At 34.6% G+C, this 14,622-nt stretch overlaps 1 protein-coding gene across 1 annotated transcript; it reads left to right on the top strand.

Moving 5' to 3' along the window:
- Window positions 1-8,477: 8,477 nt before the first annotated feature.
- Window positions 8,478-9,413, top strand: LOC138827967 (olfactory receptor 2G3-like). Its single transcript, XM_070023540.1, has one exon. The coding sequence runs from the start codon at window positions 8,478-8,480 to the stop codon at window positions 9,411-9,413; it is 936 nt and encodes a 311-aa protein (XP_069879641.1).
- Window positions 9,414-14,622: the final 5,209 nt, after the last annotated feature.

Below are 14,622 nucleotides of genomic sequence, written 5' to 3'. Positions count from 1 at the left end.
CTGAGAAGAAAATGTAAACCATAATTTTGATAAAAATTAATAAGAATATTGTCATTGTGAATTATCAAACAGCCATGTAATATTAAATACAGATATAATACAATTTCAGATGGATAAAGGCTCTCCCTGGGTGCAAAAATTCCTATTCAATTCTGTTTGACACTTGTTTGATTTACTGAGTGTCTTGATTGCTGTGACTGGAAGGTTTGTTCTGCTCACTAGCTGTGCATAATCTTTTGCTCTTCACATGACCTGTGTATTCTTGTGTATTCAGCCACTTCATACCTTTATATTTTATGCAAAGTGTCAAAAAGTCAACTATGGCACTGGTAATCGTCAACTAAATCTTTAAGATTCCTCAAATACTTTCCCAAAATAGTGTGACATTCAGAAAGTCTTTACATGCCTCATCTATCACTCCCTATATGTACTTGGATGGTTGGTTTACCATTGTTTTGTATTTTATATTGTGATATATTTGATTTATTTTTTCCTGGAAACACTGAAACTAATCAAAATTTCTCTCCATAATTTTTGTGTGAGTATTAATGTTCACTTTTGAATCTGTGTTGTAATGAACATGATTGAGATTTTGAGTTAGAGTGGTTAGGCTCAAAGGCCAATTCTACCAATCTCATTAACCTAAGTAGTACTTAAAACTTGTGTATGTTATGTCAAGTCAGTTTCATCATATATGGCAGGTTATGTCCAGACAGATGAGAACACTTTTCTACCCTCTATGGCTGTTAGAAAAGGTAACTCTTATCATCCAGACAGAGGTTAGCTTAGCACCTCTTACATGTTAATAATTGCTCTCTACTTCTAAACCATTTAAGTGATCCTAAACTTAATGAATTGATTACATAATTGATTACATATTTAGTCACTTCTTAAGATCATTCTAACAATCTTTTTATACGACAAATTAACTCCTTTCCTTTGAAAGTCACAATAAACTTTAACTCATTCCTGCATTACATTTAGATCTACCTTCCATTCACAGACAGAAACTCTTCTCTAGCTTATCCTCTATATCATATTAACCCATCTTTTACCTAACATTGCCCCAATTCAGACATTCTTTCCTAACAAAGATTGAAAATATATAGCTCTGAGCTGAAATGGGATGGTAGCTATGTTTGACCTGGAGACCAGAGTTTTAATTCAAGGACTATGGGTGCCTTCAGTGTGTAATAACTTTCTACCACAAACATTAACACTTCATTCACAGAGCTCATGTGTCCTTCTCCTACCTTCAGAGTTTCTGTGACTAAGTTTTCCAGATGTTATTTTTCATCTTATTTATCTATGATAACTTCTATTATTCTACAGGAAGTTTCTGCCATATGTGATGATGTTAGTTTAATATTAAATAGCTCCCAAAACGGTATGGAATCAATTCAAAGTAATGAAGTTTTTCAGGCTCTCTACCATCTTTTTAAAGTTTGTTTATCTTCCCCTTAACATGCTCACTTTCATGCTACACTCAATTTCCATAGTTTTTGAAGTTTTATTAATCTTAACCATGTTATCCACTATTTCTCAAAAGTCAAAATAATATTTTATCTATTCTACAAAGATGTCCTTATCTCTTGATCATTGTCTCTGTTGTGTGTTGCTATATGATAGTGTCATATGAGTAATCCAAATGTCTTTTTTATGTCATAAATACAAGTATGGGAAATAAATAGAAAAGACTTTATAACTGAGATGATTAATGATGCCAAATGTACATTTTTGAGAAACTAGTAAAACTGGAAAAGTTGTTAGCAGTATTCTACAAGATGAAATAGAAGAAACCAGTAGCCACAATGTAATAATAAAATGAGATATTGTTATCAACTCTGAGAAGGATCAAAAAAGATTATAGAACATCATGAAGAATGGCATTGTAGCAGCATATTGTAATAGAACCTTAAGAAAACATATCTGTTCTACTGATCTGAAATGACATATATATATATATATATATATATATATATGTCTTTAGAGGGTTTTTTTTCAATTACATTTATTATCTTTAAATCATTGTATGAGGAGTTACCATTCAACTTGTCATTTTATGAGTATAATACATCTTGACCAGTATCATCCCATTCATCATTCTCCCCCATAGAGTTTTTCTTACTAATCACTGCTATAACATTATGTTATCATTCTTGTGGACCTCAAATTTTATGACACATTTGATTTAAGATCTAATACTTTGATTAAATAATTTTTCTCCTGTATCTGCTATTTTAGGAATTGTGTTTGTTTAGTGTTAGTCTTAGAATAAATTCAATTTGGGCAATATGTATGAGTTTGGGCCAATACCTATGATTTCAAAATGATTTATATTTTGAATTCATGTTAGCATATAATTCTAGCTACCAACTCCCTGCTTATTTTGTTGATAAAGTTATACTTGATCAAGAAAGTATTTGAAATTTTCCTTTTATTTTTCACACTTTTAACATATGTAAAAATTTCTTATTGACATGCCGAAACTAAACCAAGATGAGTTAAATCAACTTAACAGACCCATATCAAGCATCGAAATAGAAACATCAATAAGAGACTTCCCTCTAAAAAAAGCTCAGGACCAGACGGATTTACAGCGGAATTCTCCAAGGTCTTCAATGTAGAACTCACACCAATACCCCTCCAACTCTTCAATGAAATTGAAAGTGAAAGTTCACTATTGAAACTCTTTCTATGAAGCCATCTTAACCCTCCTCCCAAAATCAAGCAGGGACTCATCAAAGAAAGAACTATAGACCCATTTCTTCATATATGTATATATATACATATATACATATATATTTGTAAAAATACTGTACACAGGGGTTACAGTTACATGAGTAGGGTAATGAGTACATTTCCTCCTTTGATTTTCCCTTAACAGCACTTCCCTCCCCACCCCCTCAACTCCTCCCCCTCACCCAGCATTGTAAAGTTCGTGTCCTGTATATTTCATCATCATAATGTAGACCCATTTTTTGATGAACATCGATGCAAAAATTCTCAACAAAATTTTGGCTACTTCAACTACTCATCAAAAAAATCATACACCACAATCAAACAGGATTCATTTCAGGGATGCAAAGCTGGTTCAATGTATGAAATCAATTAATATAATTCAGCACATCAACAAGGGCAATGATAAGAACCACATGGTTATCTCAATAGATGCAAAAAAAAGCATTTGACAAGATCCAACACCTCTTTGTGATGAAGGCTATTGAAAAACTAGGAATTCATGGAACATTCCTCAATGTAATAGAGGCTGTATATGAAAAAACTACAGCCAGCATTATACTTAATAGTGAAAAGCTAAAGCCGTTTCCTCTAAACTCAGGAATGAGACAAGGATGTCCATTCTCTTCAATTTAGTATTAAAATGCCTCGCTACAGCAATAAGACAAGATGCAAATATAAAGGGGATCCAAATAGGAGAAGATGAAGTAAAACTCTCTCTCTTTGCAGATGATATGATTTTTTTTTTTTGGTCCTGTCGTGGGGCCTGAACTCTGGGCCTGGGTGCTGTCCCTTAGCTCTTCAGCTCAAGGCTAGCGCTCTACCACTTGAGCCACAGCGCTACTTCCGGCTTTTTTCTTTCTGCTTATGTGGTGCTGAGGAATCGAACCCAGGGCCTCAGGCATGCAAGGCAAGCACTCTACCACTGAGACATCTTCCCAGCCCCAGATGATATGATTTTGTATTTAAAGAATCCCATGGACTCCACACCCAAATTATTCGAATTGATTCGAAACTTTGACAAAGTAGCAGGCTATAAAATTAACCCTAAAAAAATCAATGGTCTTTCTGTATGACTACAATGAGAAAAGTGTGGTTAAAATCAGGAAAGCAATTTCTTTTGTAATAGGCCTACAAAAAAATAAAATACCTAAGAGTTAACTAAAAAAGTGAAGGATCTCTATGATGAAAACTTTAAAAACCTGAAAAAGGAAATTAAAGCAGAACTTAGGCATTGGTAAAACCTCCTCTGCTCCTGGATTGGGAGTATCAACATCATGGAAATGGCAATTCTTCCAAAGGCTATCTACAAATTCAATGCAATACCTATCAATATTCCAACCTCATCCTTCAATGAAATAGAAGACGCAATCCAATAATTCATATGGAACAAGAAAAGATCCTGAATAGCATAAATGAACCTTAGCAGAAAGAACAGTGCTGGAGGAATATCAACACCAAATTTCAAACTCTACTACAAAGCCTAGGAATCAAAACAGCTTGGGACTGGCACAAGAATAGACCTGAGGACCAATGGAATAGAACTGAAGACCCAGAAATGAACCCACAGACCTATAGCCATCTAATTTTGATAAAGGAGCTAAAAAAACAGAATGGAAGAAAGACAGCCTCTTCAGTAAATGGTGCTGGCAAAACTGGTTAAACACCTGTAGAAAACTAAAACTAGATCCTTATATATCACCCTGCACCAGAATCAACACCAAATGGATCAAAGACCTCTAAGTTAAAGCAGACACCCTGAAAACATTACAGGATGGAATAGGAGAAACCCTAGGTCTTCTTAACAAGCTGAAATTTTCTTAATAGACACCCAGCAACACAACAAATCAAAGGAAGGTTGGACAAATGGGATTGCATGAAACTGCAGAGCTCATACATGGCAAAGTACATAGCTAGCAAGATCAATAGAAAGCCCACGGATTGGGAGAAGATCTTCACTAGCCATACAACAGACAAGCGTCTCATATCTAAAATACACTTGGAACTCAACAAATTAAATCCCCCAACAAGAATTCCTCAAAGAAACAACTGCCTGATAAATAAGTGGGCTAAAGACTTAAAGAGAAACTTCATTGAAGAGGAAATAAGAATGGCCAATAGACACATGAAGAAATGCTCAACTTCTCTAGCCATAAAAGAAATGCAAATCAAAACAACATTGAGATACCACCTCACCCCAGTTAGGATGGCTATAATCAAGAAATCTAATAACAACAGATGCTGGAGGGGATGTGGCCAGAAGGGAACTCTATTGCATTGTTGGTGGTAATGTAAACTTGTTCAACCACTTAGATCATACTAAAGCTACCAGCACAACTATGTTTATCTGTTTATCACAGCATTATTTACCATAGCTAAGATACGGAACTAACCCAGATGCCCCTCAGTCAATGAATGGATCAAGAAAATGTGAGATATCTATATCTATAGATAGATAGATAGGAATTCTATGCCTCCATCAGAAAGAATGACACCACCCCACTTGTTAGGAAATGGAAAGACTTGGAAAAAATTATGTTAAGTGAAGTAAGCCAGGCCCAAAGAAACATAGGTCCAATGGTTTCCCTTATTTGCAATAACTAGCATAAGTTTAGGACAAGCAGAAAAGGTCAAAAGCTATGTACATATGACTGTATAGGAATGATGTTAAGCGAAATGAACCTCAAGATAGGGACACAAGTGTTTTTTTCTTGCTTGCTATTGTTTTTAACATAATTATAATGTACTATGTGATTTTTTTTTGTTTCTTTGGTATGTTCTTCCCCCATGGTATAACCCCTGTTTTCACTGTATTTGATTCCAGTGCCCTGCATCTTGTATATACATTTTTCTAATTTGGGGAGAGGAAGGGAAAAAGAAAAATGCTTAAATAGAGATACAGGTTGACCCATTGTAATAATGAGATGTACAAGACACTATGTTGAAAACAAACTTTACAACCTGGGTGGTGGTGGAGAGGTAGTTGGGGAGAAAAAAAAAAGAAACACAAACTTTTTTAAAAAATTTCCTTAAAGTTTACTTGGGAAAAGACTAGAAACTTGAGCAGGTACAACACACACACACAAAAATCGCTTAATACCTACCATTCAAAATGTAATGAAATAAACTGGTCAGCCTTATTAGCCATTAGGTGGCGCCAATTAAAATAACAATGAGATAGTAAAATGAAAATAACAGAAAATATTGAGTGTCTGCATAGATATGGAGCATGTACTGGTGTAAATATGAAATATATCTAATATACACACTAGTTTCCAAAGTTGGTGGAGTCTGCTAAAACTGAAGGAATGAATAATTTACGACTAGGTAATTCTATCCCAAAAGGCAGTAGCAAAAAATATTTACACTTTCATTCAACCAAACGTAAACATGAAAATATCTATAACAGTTTTATTAATAAAATATAAAACTCAGAAAAATACCTGTGAAACCTACAGTGGGAAAAATTTATAGCATTCATACAACAAAACACAAAATACTGAATAAAAAGACAGAAATAATGCAATATATGATGGAAATTTAACATGGAAACAACTAAAATTAAAAATCACAATCTAACAGCAGAAGTTAGGCATCTTTATCTTGTTTGGCCAACATTTTAAAAATATTAGAGAATCAGGGAACAATTGCAGAATAACTTCCTCAGACCGTTTGGATACTACAAAGCCTGAGGTTAATTGGGAGATCTGTGTCCCTGGGACATTCTTGAATTCACTGGTCTGTGTCCTCTGACAGTCTCTTCTGATTTGCTGGTCTTTAGGGATCTGCAGTCTCAGATAACAGCTCTGACAGCACACACATGGAACTCAGCCACTGGTTTGTGAGCTTAAAGTAATAACAGTTTGTGCTCCAAGGTTTAAATTTCCTTTTTGCTTCAACATGTGATTATCAGTATGAAAAAATTACATTATAACTAATTCATCACTATTCGTGCATTTTATGGCTACATCATAGGTATGATTCTTAAATTTAACAGCAAGTTGAAATTCTAGTTTTAGAATCTCATCTGAGTAAAGGAAGCTAATATGGATAAAAAGTTGATGTTAGATTTTTTCACCCAAGTGAAATATAATTCTTCTAAAATCTAAAGTAAACCTATTCTAGTGAATAAGAAACTGGTCCATGACTGGTCTCTCATTGCATTCTTTGGAGGTTTATGTGTGTGATTGTGTATTCAAGTGAATGTAGGAAGTCTCATTTAACGGAGATAAGCAGGATTAGAGCAAGTATGGTATGTCTGACATTATTTCATTCATTTGATAGGAACAAAATGACAAAATGGAAAGTTATGCATGTAATTTAGGTGTTTGTGTTTATGTATATTTCCAACTGTGAGAACATTTATGAGACTTAGAACTGTATACTTAATATGTGTTATATAATGTATTTATTACTTACTAATTATATAATAGCATATTATATTGTATATTTATTCTATTGTTTAAATACAATTATATCCTATAAACATATACATATTAGTATATTCATACAATTACCATGGCTATTATATCTACATATATTTGATCCTTCACGTTTTCTTCTTATTACTGTGCTTTTCCCCTTTGCTGATCACTCAGGGATTTCATGAAATTATTGGTTATTGGTATCCAGCTTTTCACCTGGCCCTGTCCTTGACTTAGTTCAGTAATAGTTTTTTGTGATAAATGAAATTTATGTAAGGTATCAGCATAAGAGAATGCTTTCATATATTATTCAATTAGTTTTTGCATATAATAAAATAATCATGTGATTGAAATTATTATTAGGGATATTGTTATCCTTTAAGCCTGGAGTAATTTTTACTTATACCCTCTAGGAAGTGTCTCTTGTCTTAAACATGAGATATAGTTTGGTCTTTATGCATATGCACTGAACTGGTGAATATATTTTTAACTATTGCATGTATAGCTATTTGGAGTTTTAAGAAGGTACCCTTTTAGTCTTCTTGAAATGTCTGAGGGCTTGCTGCACATTGGGACAACCTCTTTCATCTCTTGAAGAACTCTCCTTCTGTTGAAGCCTATTCAGATTCAGCCACCTTTCCACCATACAAGATTGGAAAACTGACTTCCTTCCCCAACACCACAAACCAAAGGAGCATAATCGTTTGTTCTGAACACAGTGCATAAATTCACATACTTACTATGATGGCAGACTAACAGTGAGTAATTCATCCCTAAGTGAAAATGCTTCTGAAATTAAGTGCCCATATAGATAAACATTTAGATATAAGTGCAATATTTTGATTTTGATAATAGTTTGACTTTTTACAGTAACAAATCAGCTCTAGAAAATGTGATTCGAATAAACAAATCTTCAAAAATATTTCAGTTCAATGTTTATGAATGAAGAATGGAGATGTTAGGTATATGTAATTTGCTTATATCAAAGACACTGAAGCTTACATTTAAAAATTTAAATAATCATCATCAGCATAAAGGACTTTTTTTATTCATTTAACATTCCTTTTCTTAATTTTCTTCTAAGGCAAGTTTTCCCTCAGATTCTGATATCCATCAGTGAGGAAAAGCCTTTGTTTCTAAAATAGCCTTCTATGCTGTTCTGCAGACTCTGAAAGACACTGTGCCAAAATTTACTCCTTAAGACACTATAATTAGGTTCATCATTGTCAATGTTTCAAAGCAATATTTCATGATGGTTGATATTCAGCTACCTCTTAACTCTTGTAATATCTTTTTTCTTACTTACATAAGGAAATGAGCAGGACCAATAGCAGTACAAAAGAAGGCTTCATTTTGGTGGGCTTCTCCGAGCAACCAAGGCTGGAAAAGATACTCTTTGCGATAGTTTTGATGTCCTATCTGCTTACCTTGGTGGGAAATACAATAATTATTCTCATCTCCTCCATAGAGCCCAAGCTCAAAACACCCATGTACTTTTTCCTTACTCACCTCTCACTAGTTGACATTTGTTTTACCACCAGTATTGTTCCTCAGCTGCTGTGGAACCTAAAAGGACCAGCCAAGACCATCACCAGCCTGGGCTGTGCCATCCAGCTGTATGTCTCCCTAGCACTGGGCTCCAGTGAATGTGTTCTCCTGGCTGTCATGGCTTTTGATCGCTATGCTGCAGTATGCAAACCTCTTCACTATGCAACGGTGATGAACCCACAGCTGTGCCAGGCCCTGGCAGGGGTTGCCTGGCTGAGTGGTGTAGGAAATGCTCTTATCCAGGGTACAATCACACTCCGACTACCTCGCTGTGGACACCGCTGGCTCCATCATTTCTTCTGTGAGGTACCTTCCATGATCAAGCTCGCATGTGTAGACATCCATGCCAATGAGATCCAGCTCTTTGTGGCTTCATTAGTCTTGCTCCTCTTGCCCTTAGCACTGATACTGACATCGTATGGATACATAGCCAAGGCAGTTATAAAGATCAAGTCACTCCAGGCCTGGCGAAGAGCGCTGGGGACCTGTGGATCCCATTTGATGGTTGTGACCCTTTTCTACGGAAGCATCACTGCCGTCTACATCCAACCCAACAGTTCTTACGCTCGCACTCATGGGAAATTCATTTCTCTCTTCTATACAGTTATGACTCCCACCCTCAACCCCCTCATTTACACACTGAGGAATAAGGAGGTGAAAGGAGCTCTGGGAAAACTATTTCACAGAGATCTAGGTGCATGAAAATGAAGCCGAGTTTAACACTGGTCAATTCACCTAACAGGCACATTGTAGTCTTCGCCATCTACAATAGTGTGTTTCGCTTGTTTTCAAAACTGTCTTCTCCAATCGTTTCCCAGGCTTCTTTTGGATCCTGTGAAAGGCAATTTTCCTCCAAAGTCTTTGATGCCTCTCACTCACTTCTCACTTTCTCTATTTTTTTCATTTATTTTCCCTTCCTCCTTTTCATCTTCTTTTACCTTTTATTTCATCTTTTCTTCCGATTTTGATCCTGAATTTTACAACCATTTCCATGATGGTTCTACATTTTTATCTTTTCCCTACAATATTCTAACAATTGCTGACAACAACTGTCTCCAAATAGATTGCTCTCATTTTTCACAACAAAAAACTGTCCTCTACCTTTAGGGGGAATATCTGGCTCAGGACTGAGGAAGGGAGGGGGAAGCTAGTAACAGCAAAGAAAATTTGTAGTGCAGAACGCCAGAATAGCAGTGGAGGCTTACAAAAGATAAATACTCTGCCTGACATCATAGAGAGAGGCTAAAATCAAAACAATCCAAATATTTGCCTAAAACATGGACATTCTCATAGCTCATATAGCCAGTTAAGACTTCTTCTGATATCTGTTATCAAAGCAGAGAAAAGCACTAGTCATCATCAAAAATAAATAAATAAATAAAAGCTAAAATCCAAAAGCCTCTAGACTTTACCACCACTGCTGAGATTTGACTGCCTTATACCAAAAGTAGAAATCATGGTAGCTGCTGAATTTGGCATCCTTTCCTTAATAGTTTCCTCATTCTACTCTCAGAACCCAGGCAGCCAACTTTATAACTCTTGAGGCCATTTTTTAAATTGTGAAAATACTATACAGAGGGGTTACAATTACATGGGCAAGACAATGAGTACATTTCTCATCAAGCATTGTAGCCTCCTCCTTTGTTTCCCCTTCCCATCCCATCCTCCTTCCCCTCCCCCAACCCTTTCTCCCCCCAAAGTTGTAAAGTTCCTTTTTCGGCATAACAACTTGTACATCTCATTGTTGCAAGGGTCCACCTGTATCCCTATTTAAACGATTTGTGTTTTTCTCTTCCCCTCCACAAATTATACCAACTTCAAATACAGTGAAAATAGGGGTTATACCGTGGGGGAGGGACATACAAAGCAACAAAGAAATCATCTTATAAATATGTTAGAAACAATTGCAAGAAAGAAAAAAACATTTGAATCCTTATCTTGACCCCAAGATAACATCGTCTAACATCAACTTATCTGATCTTTTCTGCGTGTCTCAGACATATACTAGTTATTGCAAATAAGGGAAACCATGGGACCTATGTTTCTTTGCGCCTGGCTTACTTCACTTAATATAATTTTTTCTAAGTCTTTCCATTTCCTAACAAATGGGGCTATGTCATTCTTTCTGATGGAGGCAGAGAATTCCATTGTGTATATGAAGCTATTTAGTACTGATGAAGAACCTTTAAAAAATCTATATAAAAAGATCCAAGGAGTACTGACATTTGTGTTATGTCATGAAGTGTCTTCATTAGCATGGCATGAAATCCCATTCAGCAGCAAGCTTAGACCAAGGCTGTTTGCTCTCCATATTTCTGAACAAAGCAACTAACATAGACATCAATATTAATCTGATCAAGATATACTGGATACATATATAGACATGTCAAAATTAAAACTCCTTATACAACTAAATGCTAATCTTTTTTAAAAGGAAAAGAAGATCAACTACAACAACATAAAGAGAAACCTTCATGATCCTGGGATTTTCATTAATGGGAGACTTTTCATTGTTGATTCAAATATTGCTACTTGTTAATAAATAATAATAAATTCTACATTTGTATTCCATCATTCCATTATATTCTGAATGTTTTTGTTACATAATGCATTATTTTAGTGTATATTAATTGGATAGAGTAACAGGCTTCTTTGTGACATTTCCATACCATGCATACATGTACTCTGATCATATTTACCTCTCTTTACCTTTATGTCTCTCTCTCTCTCCACATTTCCCCTTTCCTCGTTCCTAATCATCTCCCTTTTTCTTCTATGTATGCTATTTTCTCTCAGATTCATACATGAGAGAAAACATATGATACTTGTTTTCAGAAAGGGTGATTAATTCAGCTGAAGACACCAAAAAGAAATATATACATCTGTCCTGTAATGCACCAAATCATTTTGCAGGCCTTATACAGCTTACAAGCTGAATGTTCCTTAAGCCAATCCATTTGCCTACTAAAACATTGAGTTTATTCTTCTTTATGTCTGAATAAACTCCAATGTGTTTATATATCACAATAAAAAAATCTTTTGATCTGTTTATTACTACCTAGGCTAGTTCCAGAACTTAGATATTATAAATGATGAAAAGTATTCATAATAAGCGCAAGGTAATTTTTAATCTATTGAAGAAATAGATATTTTATCCATTGCTCTGATTATTTTCTAACATAGTGTTATGTCCCTTTGTTATTGTTATTTTAACTATACCTATGTATCTCTGCCTCTCATTGTTATTGTGAAAGTACAATGAGGGATATAGAGGAATAGTAAATGCACATTTCTTTTAGATTTGTTATTTAAAAAATATTTTATTGTGAAAATATCATACAGAGGTGTTACAATTACATGGGCAAGGTATTGAGTACATTTCTTATCAAGCATTGTTGCCTCCTTTGTTTCCCCTTCCAATCCCTTCCCATCTCCACCCCCCCCCCCCGCCCAAGCTGTAAAGTTCGTTTTATGACATAATGACTTGTGCATCTCATTGTTGCAATGGGTCCATCTGTATCCCTATTTAAATGATTTGTTTTTTCCCTTCTCCTCCACAAATTATACCAACATCAAATACAGTGAAAACAGGGATTATATCATGTGGGAGGGTCATATAGCAACAAAGGAATCATCTTATAAATATGTTAGAAACAATCGCAAGAAAGAAAATATATTTGAATCTTTATCTTGGGGTTCATTTCACCTAACATCAACTTATCTGGCCTTTTCTGCTTGTCTCAGACATATACTAGTTATTGCAAATAAGGGAAACCATGGGACCTAAGTTTCTTTGGGCCTGGCTTACTTCACTTAATATAATTTTTCCAAGTCTTTCCATTTCCTAACAAACGGGGCAATGTCATTCTTTCTGATGGAGGCATAGAATTCCATTGTGTATATATACCACATTTTCTTGAGCCATTCATGTACTGAGGGGCATCTGGGTTGGTACAACAGATGCTGGAGGGGATGTGGACAGAAGGGAACCTTACTGCATTGTTGGTGGGAGTGTAAACTTGTTCAACCACTTTGCAAAGTAGTATGGAGGTTCCTCAAAAGACTCTACATAGAGCTCCCCTATACCCAGCAATCCCACTTTTGGGCATTTACCCAAATGATCACAAACAAGACCATACTAAAGCTACCAGCACAACTATGTTTATTGCAGCATTATTTACCATAGTAAATGCACATTTTTAAAGATAAGTATAGCACATTTGACTTCAGATGCATACATTACTTTTAAAAATAAATTTGCATCTAAAACCATTGAGTTTAAAAATAAACTGGTACAGGAAGGAAAATTTGATTAAGGTATGATGTTGATTTATTTCTGATTTTACTTTAAAAAATTTTTATTGCAAAGGGGATGTACAGAGGGGTTACAGTTACATTAGTCAGGTATTGAGTACATTTCTTTTTAAACAGTGTCTCTCCCTCATTTTCTCTCTGTTTTCCCATCTGACCCCACCCCCTACCATTTCTGACTTTAAACATATATTTATAGTTGTAATCACACTCTAAATAGGATCCTCTGGAAACTGCTTATGAAGGATACCAGTGTGTTACTGTTTTGCTCTTTGTATTTATAAATATTAACCATCATCAAAAGTATAAGACAAGAAAAAAACACTGAATAAGGATGTTTATGGTTTAGACAAGTCCTCCTAAAACCCCTCAATTGTCTCTTTGTTTTCTCTCCTCAAGATATTGCATATCCATGTGTGGATCATTTCTGTAGATGTGCATAAATATATTTGTTTGTGTATCTATATTTAGCCATACTATCTTGTAGGTTTTTTTCCTCAGTAAGTATCTATAGAGAGACCAATCTAATTCTGTAGCAATAGACTTGTTTCATCATCTTTAATGAATGGGTAATATTATACTATTAACATATAATTAACCTTAGGTCAAATACTTCATCTAGTTCTTTATTAGCACAATTAACCTAGTAGTAAGGTCTTCATGCATCCACTTGTGCATGACTGTGTGGGAATCTCTGCCAGGTGAATGTCTACAAATGTAATTGCTGTTCCTACAGGCATGCTCATTTTTACATATATTGTATATTTATAAATTGCTTTCCAAGAAAGCTAAAGCAAAGTAGCTATCCAACATGCTAGAAAATGAAATACTCTGCTCTTTGAAAATTTAAGTAAAAATTACATCATTTTGTGACTTTATATTTCTTATCTACATAAGGTGACACATTTTAATCACATATTTGAAAGTCACGGAAAAACTTTTCTCTTGGTCATCTGTGGTTGTTTCTGGGAATACTGGTCTTTCATGACAAGCATGTATATAGTGAGAATCTTAGCTTTTTTGTTTTTCATGTTTTAGACACTTTGGAAGTTTTTCACTTTTTGTTTTAACTTTATTCATATTTGTGTTTTAGGAATTTTACTCTTCTGCACCAAAGACATGAATCATTTTAAAGCTATGAGATTTTAGTGATCTTAGATGGAATGTAGATCTTTTGCTAAATATTATCTTATTTACAATTGAAGTTTTAATCATTGCTCTGAAGGAAAAATTTAATTTATGCATTTTGCAAAGATTAATGTGAGTTGACACAATCAAATCTCATAAAAAATTTTCCTTGTTACCTAATAAGTGGCTATGCAATTTCAGTTTATTTCTCAAGATGTATATCAAATCATCTCAAAAATTATTTCATATTATATTTTTAGGTTAATGAAATGCAAAATCTGATATTTGAGGTTATTTGTTCCAGAACACAGATTTTACAAACAATCTTCTTGGTTTCATATCCATTATTTTTCTACTTGTCCAGAGTCAGATGGAAGGAAGGAAGGAAGGAAGGAAAACATAATAGAGATAGTAGAATGAAAGTTGATGAATTTTAATTTTGATTATCAAGGTAAAGAGTTTGGATTGGTTA

The sequence above is a fragment of the Dipodomys merriami genome, unplaced genomic scaffold (genome assembly GCF_024711535.1).
Source record: "Dipodomys merriami isolate MVZ:Mamm:240054 unplaced genomic scaffold, mDipMer1.0.p SCAF_16, whole genome shotgun sequence".
Classification (NCBI taxonomy): Eukaryota; Metazoa; Chordata; class Mammalia; order Rodentia; family Heteromyidae; genus Dipodomys; species Dipodomys merriami.
Note: the sequence above shows the minus strand (reverse complement) of the source record. Positions and strands in the feature narration are given on the sequence as shown.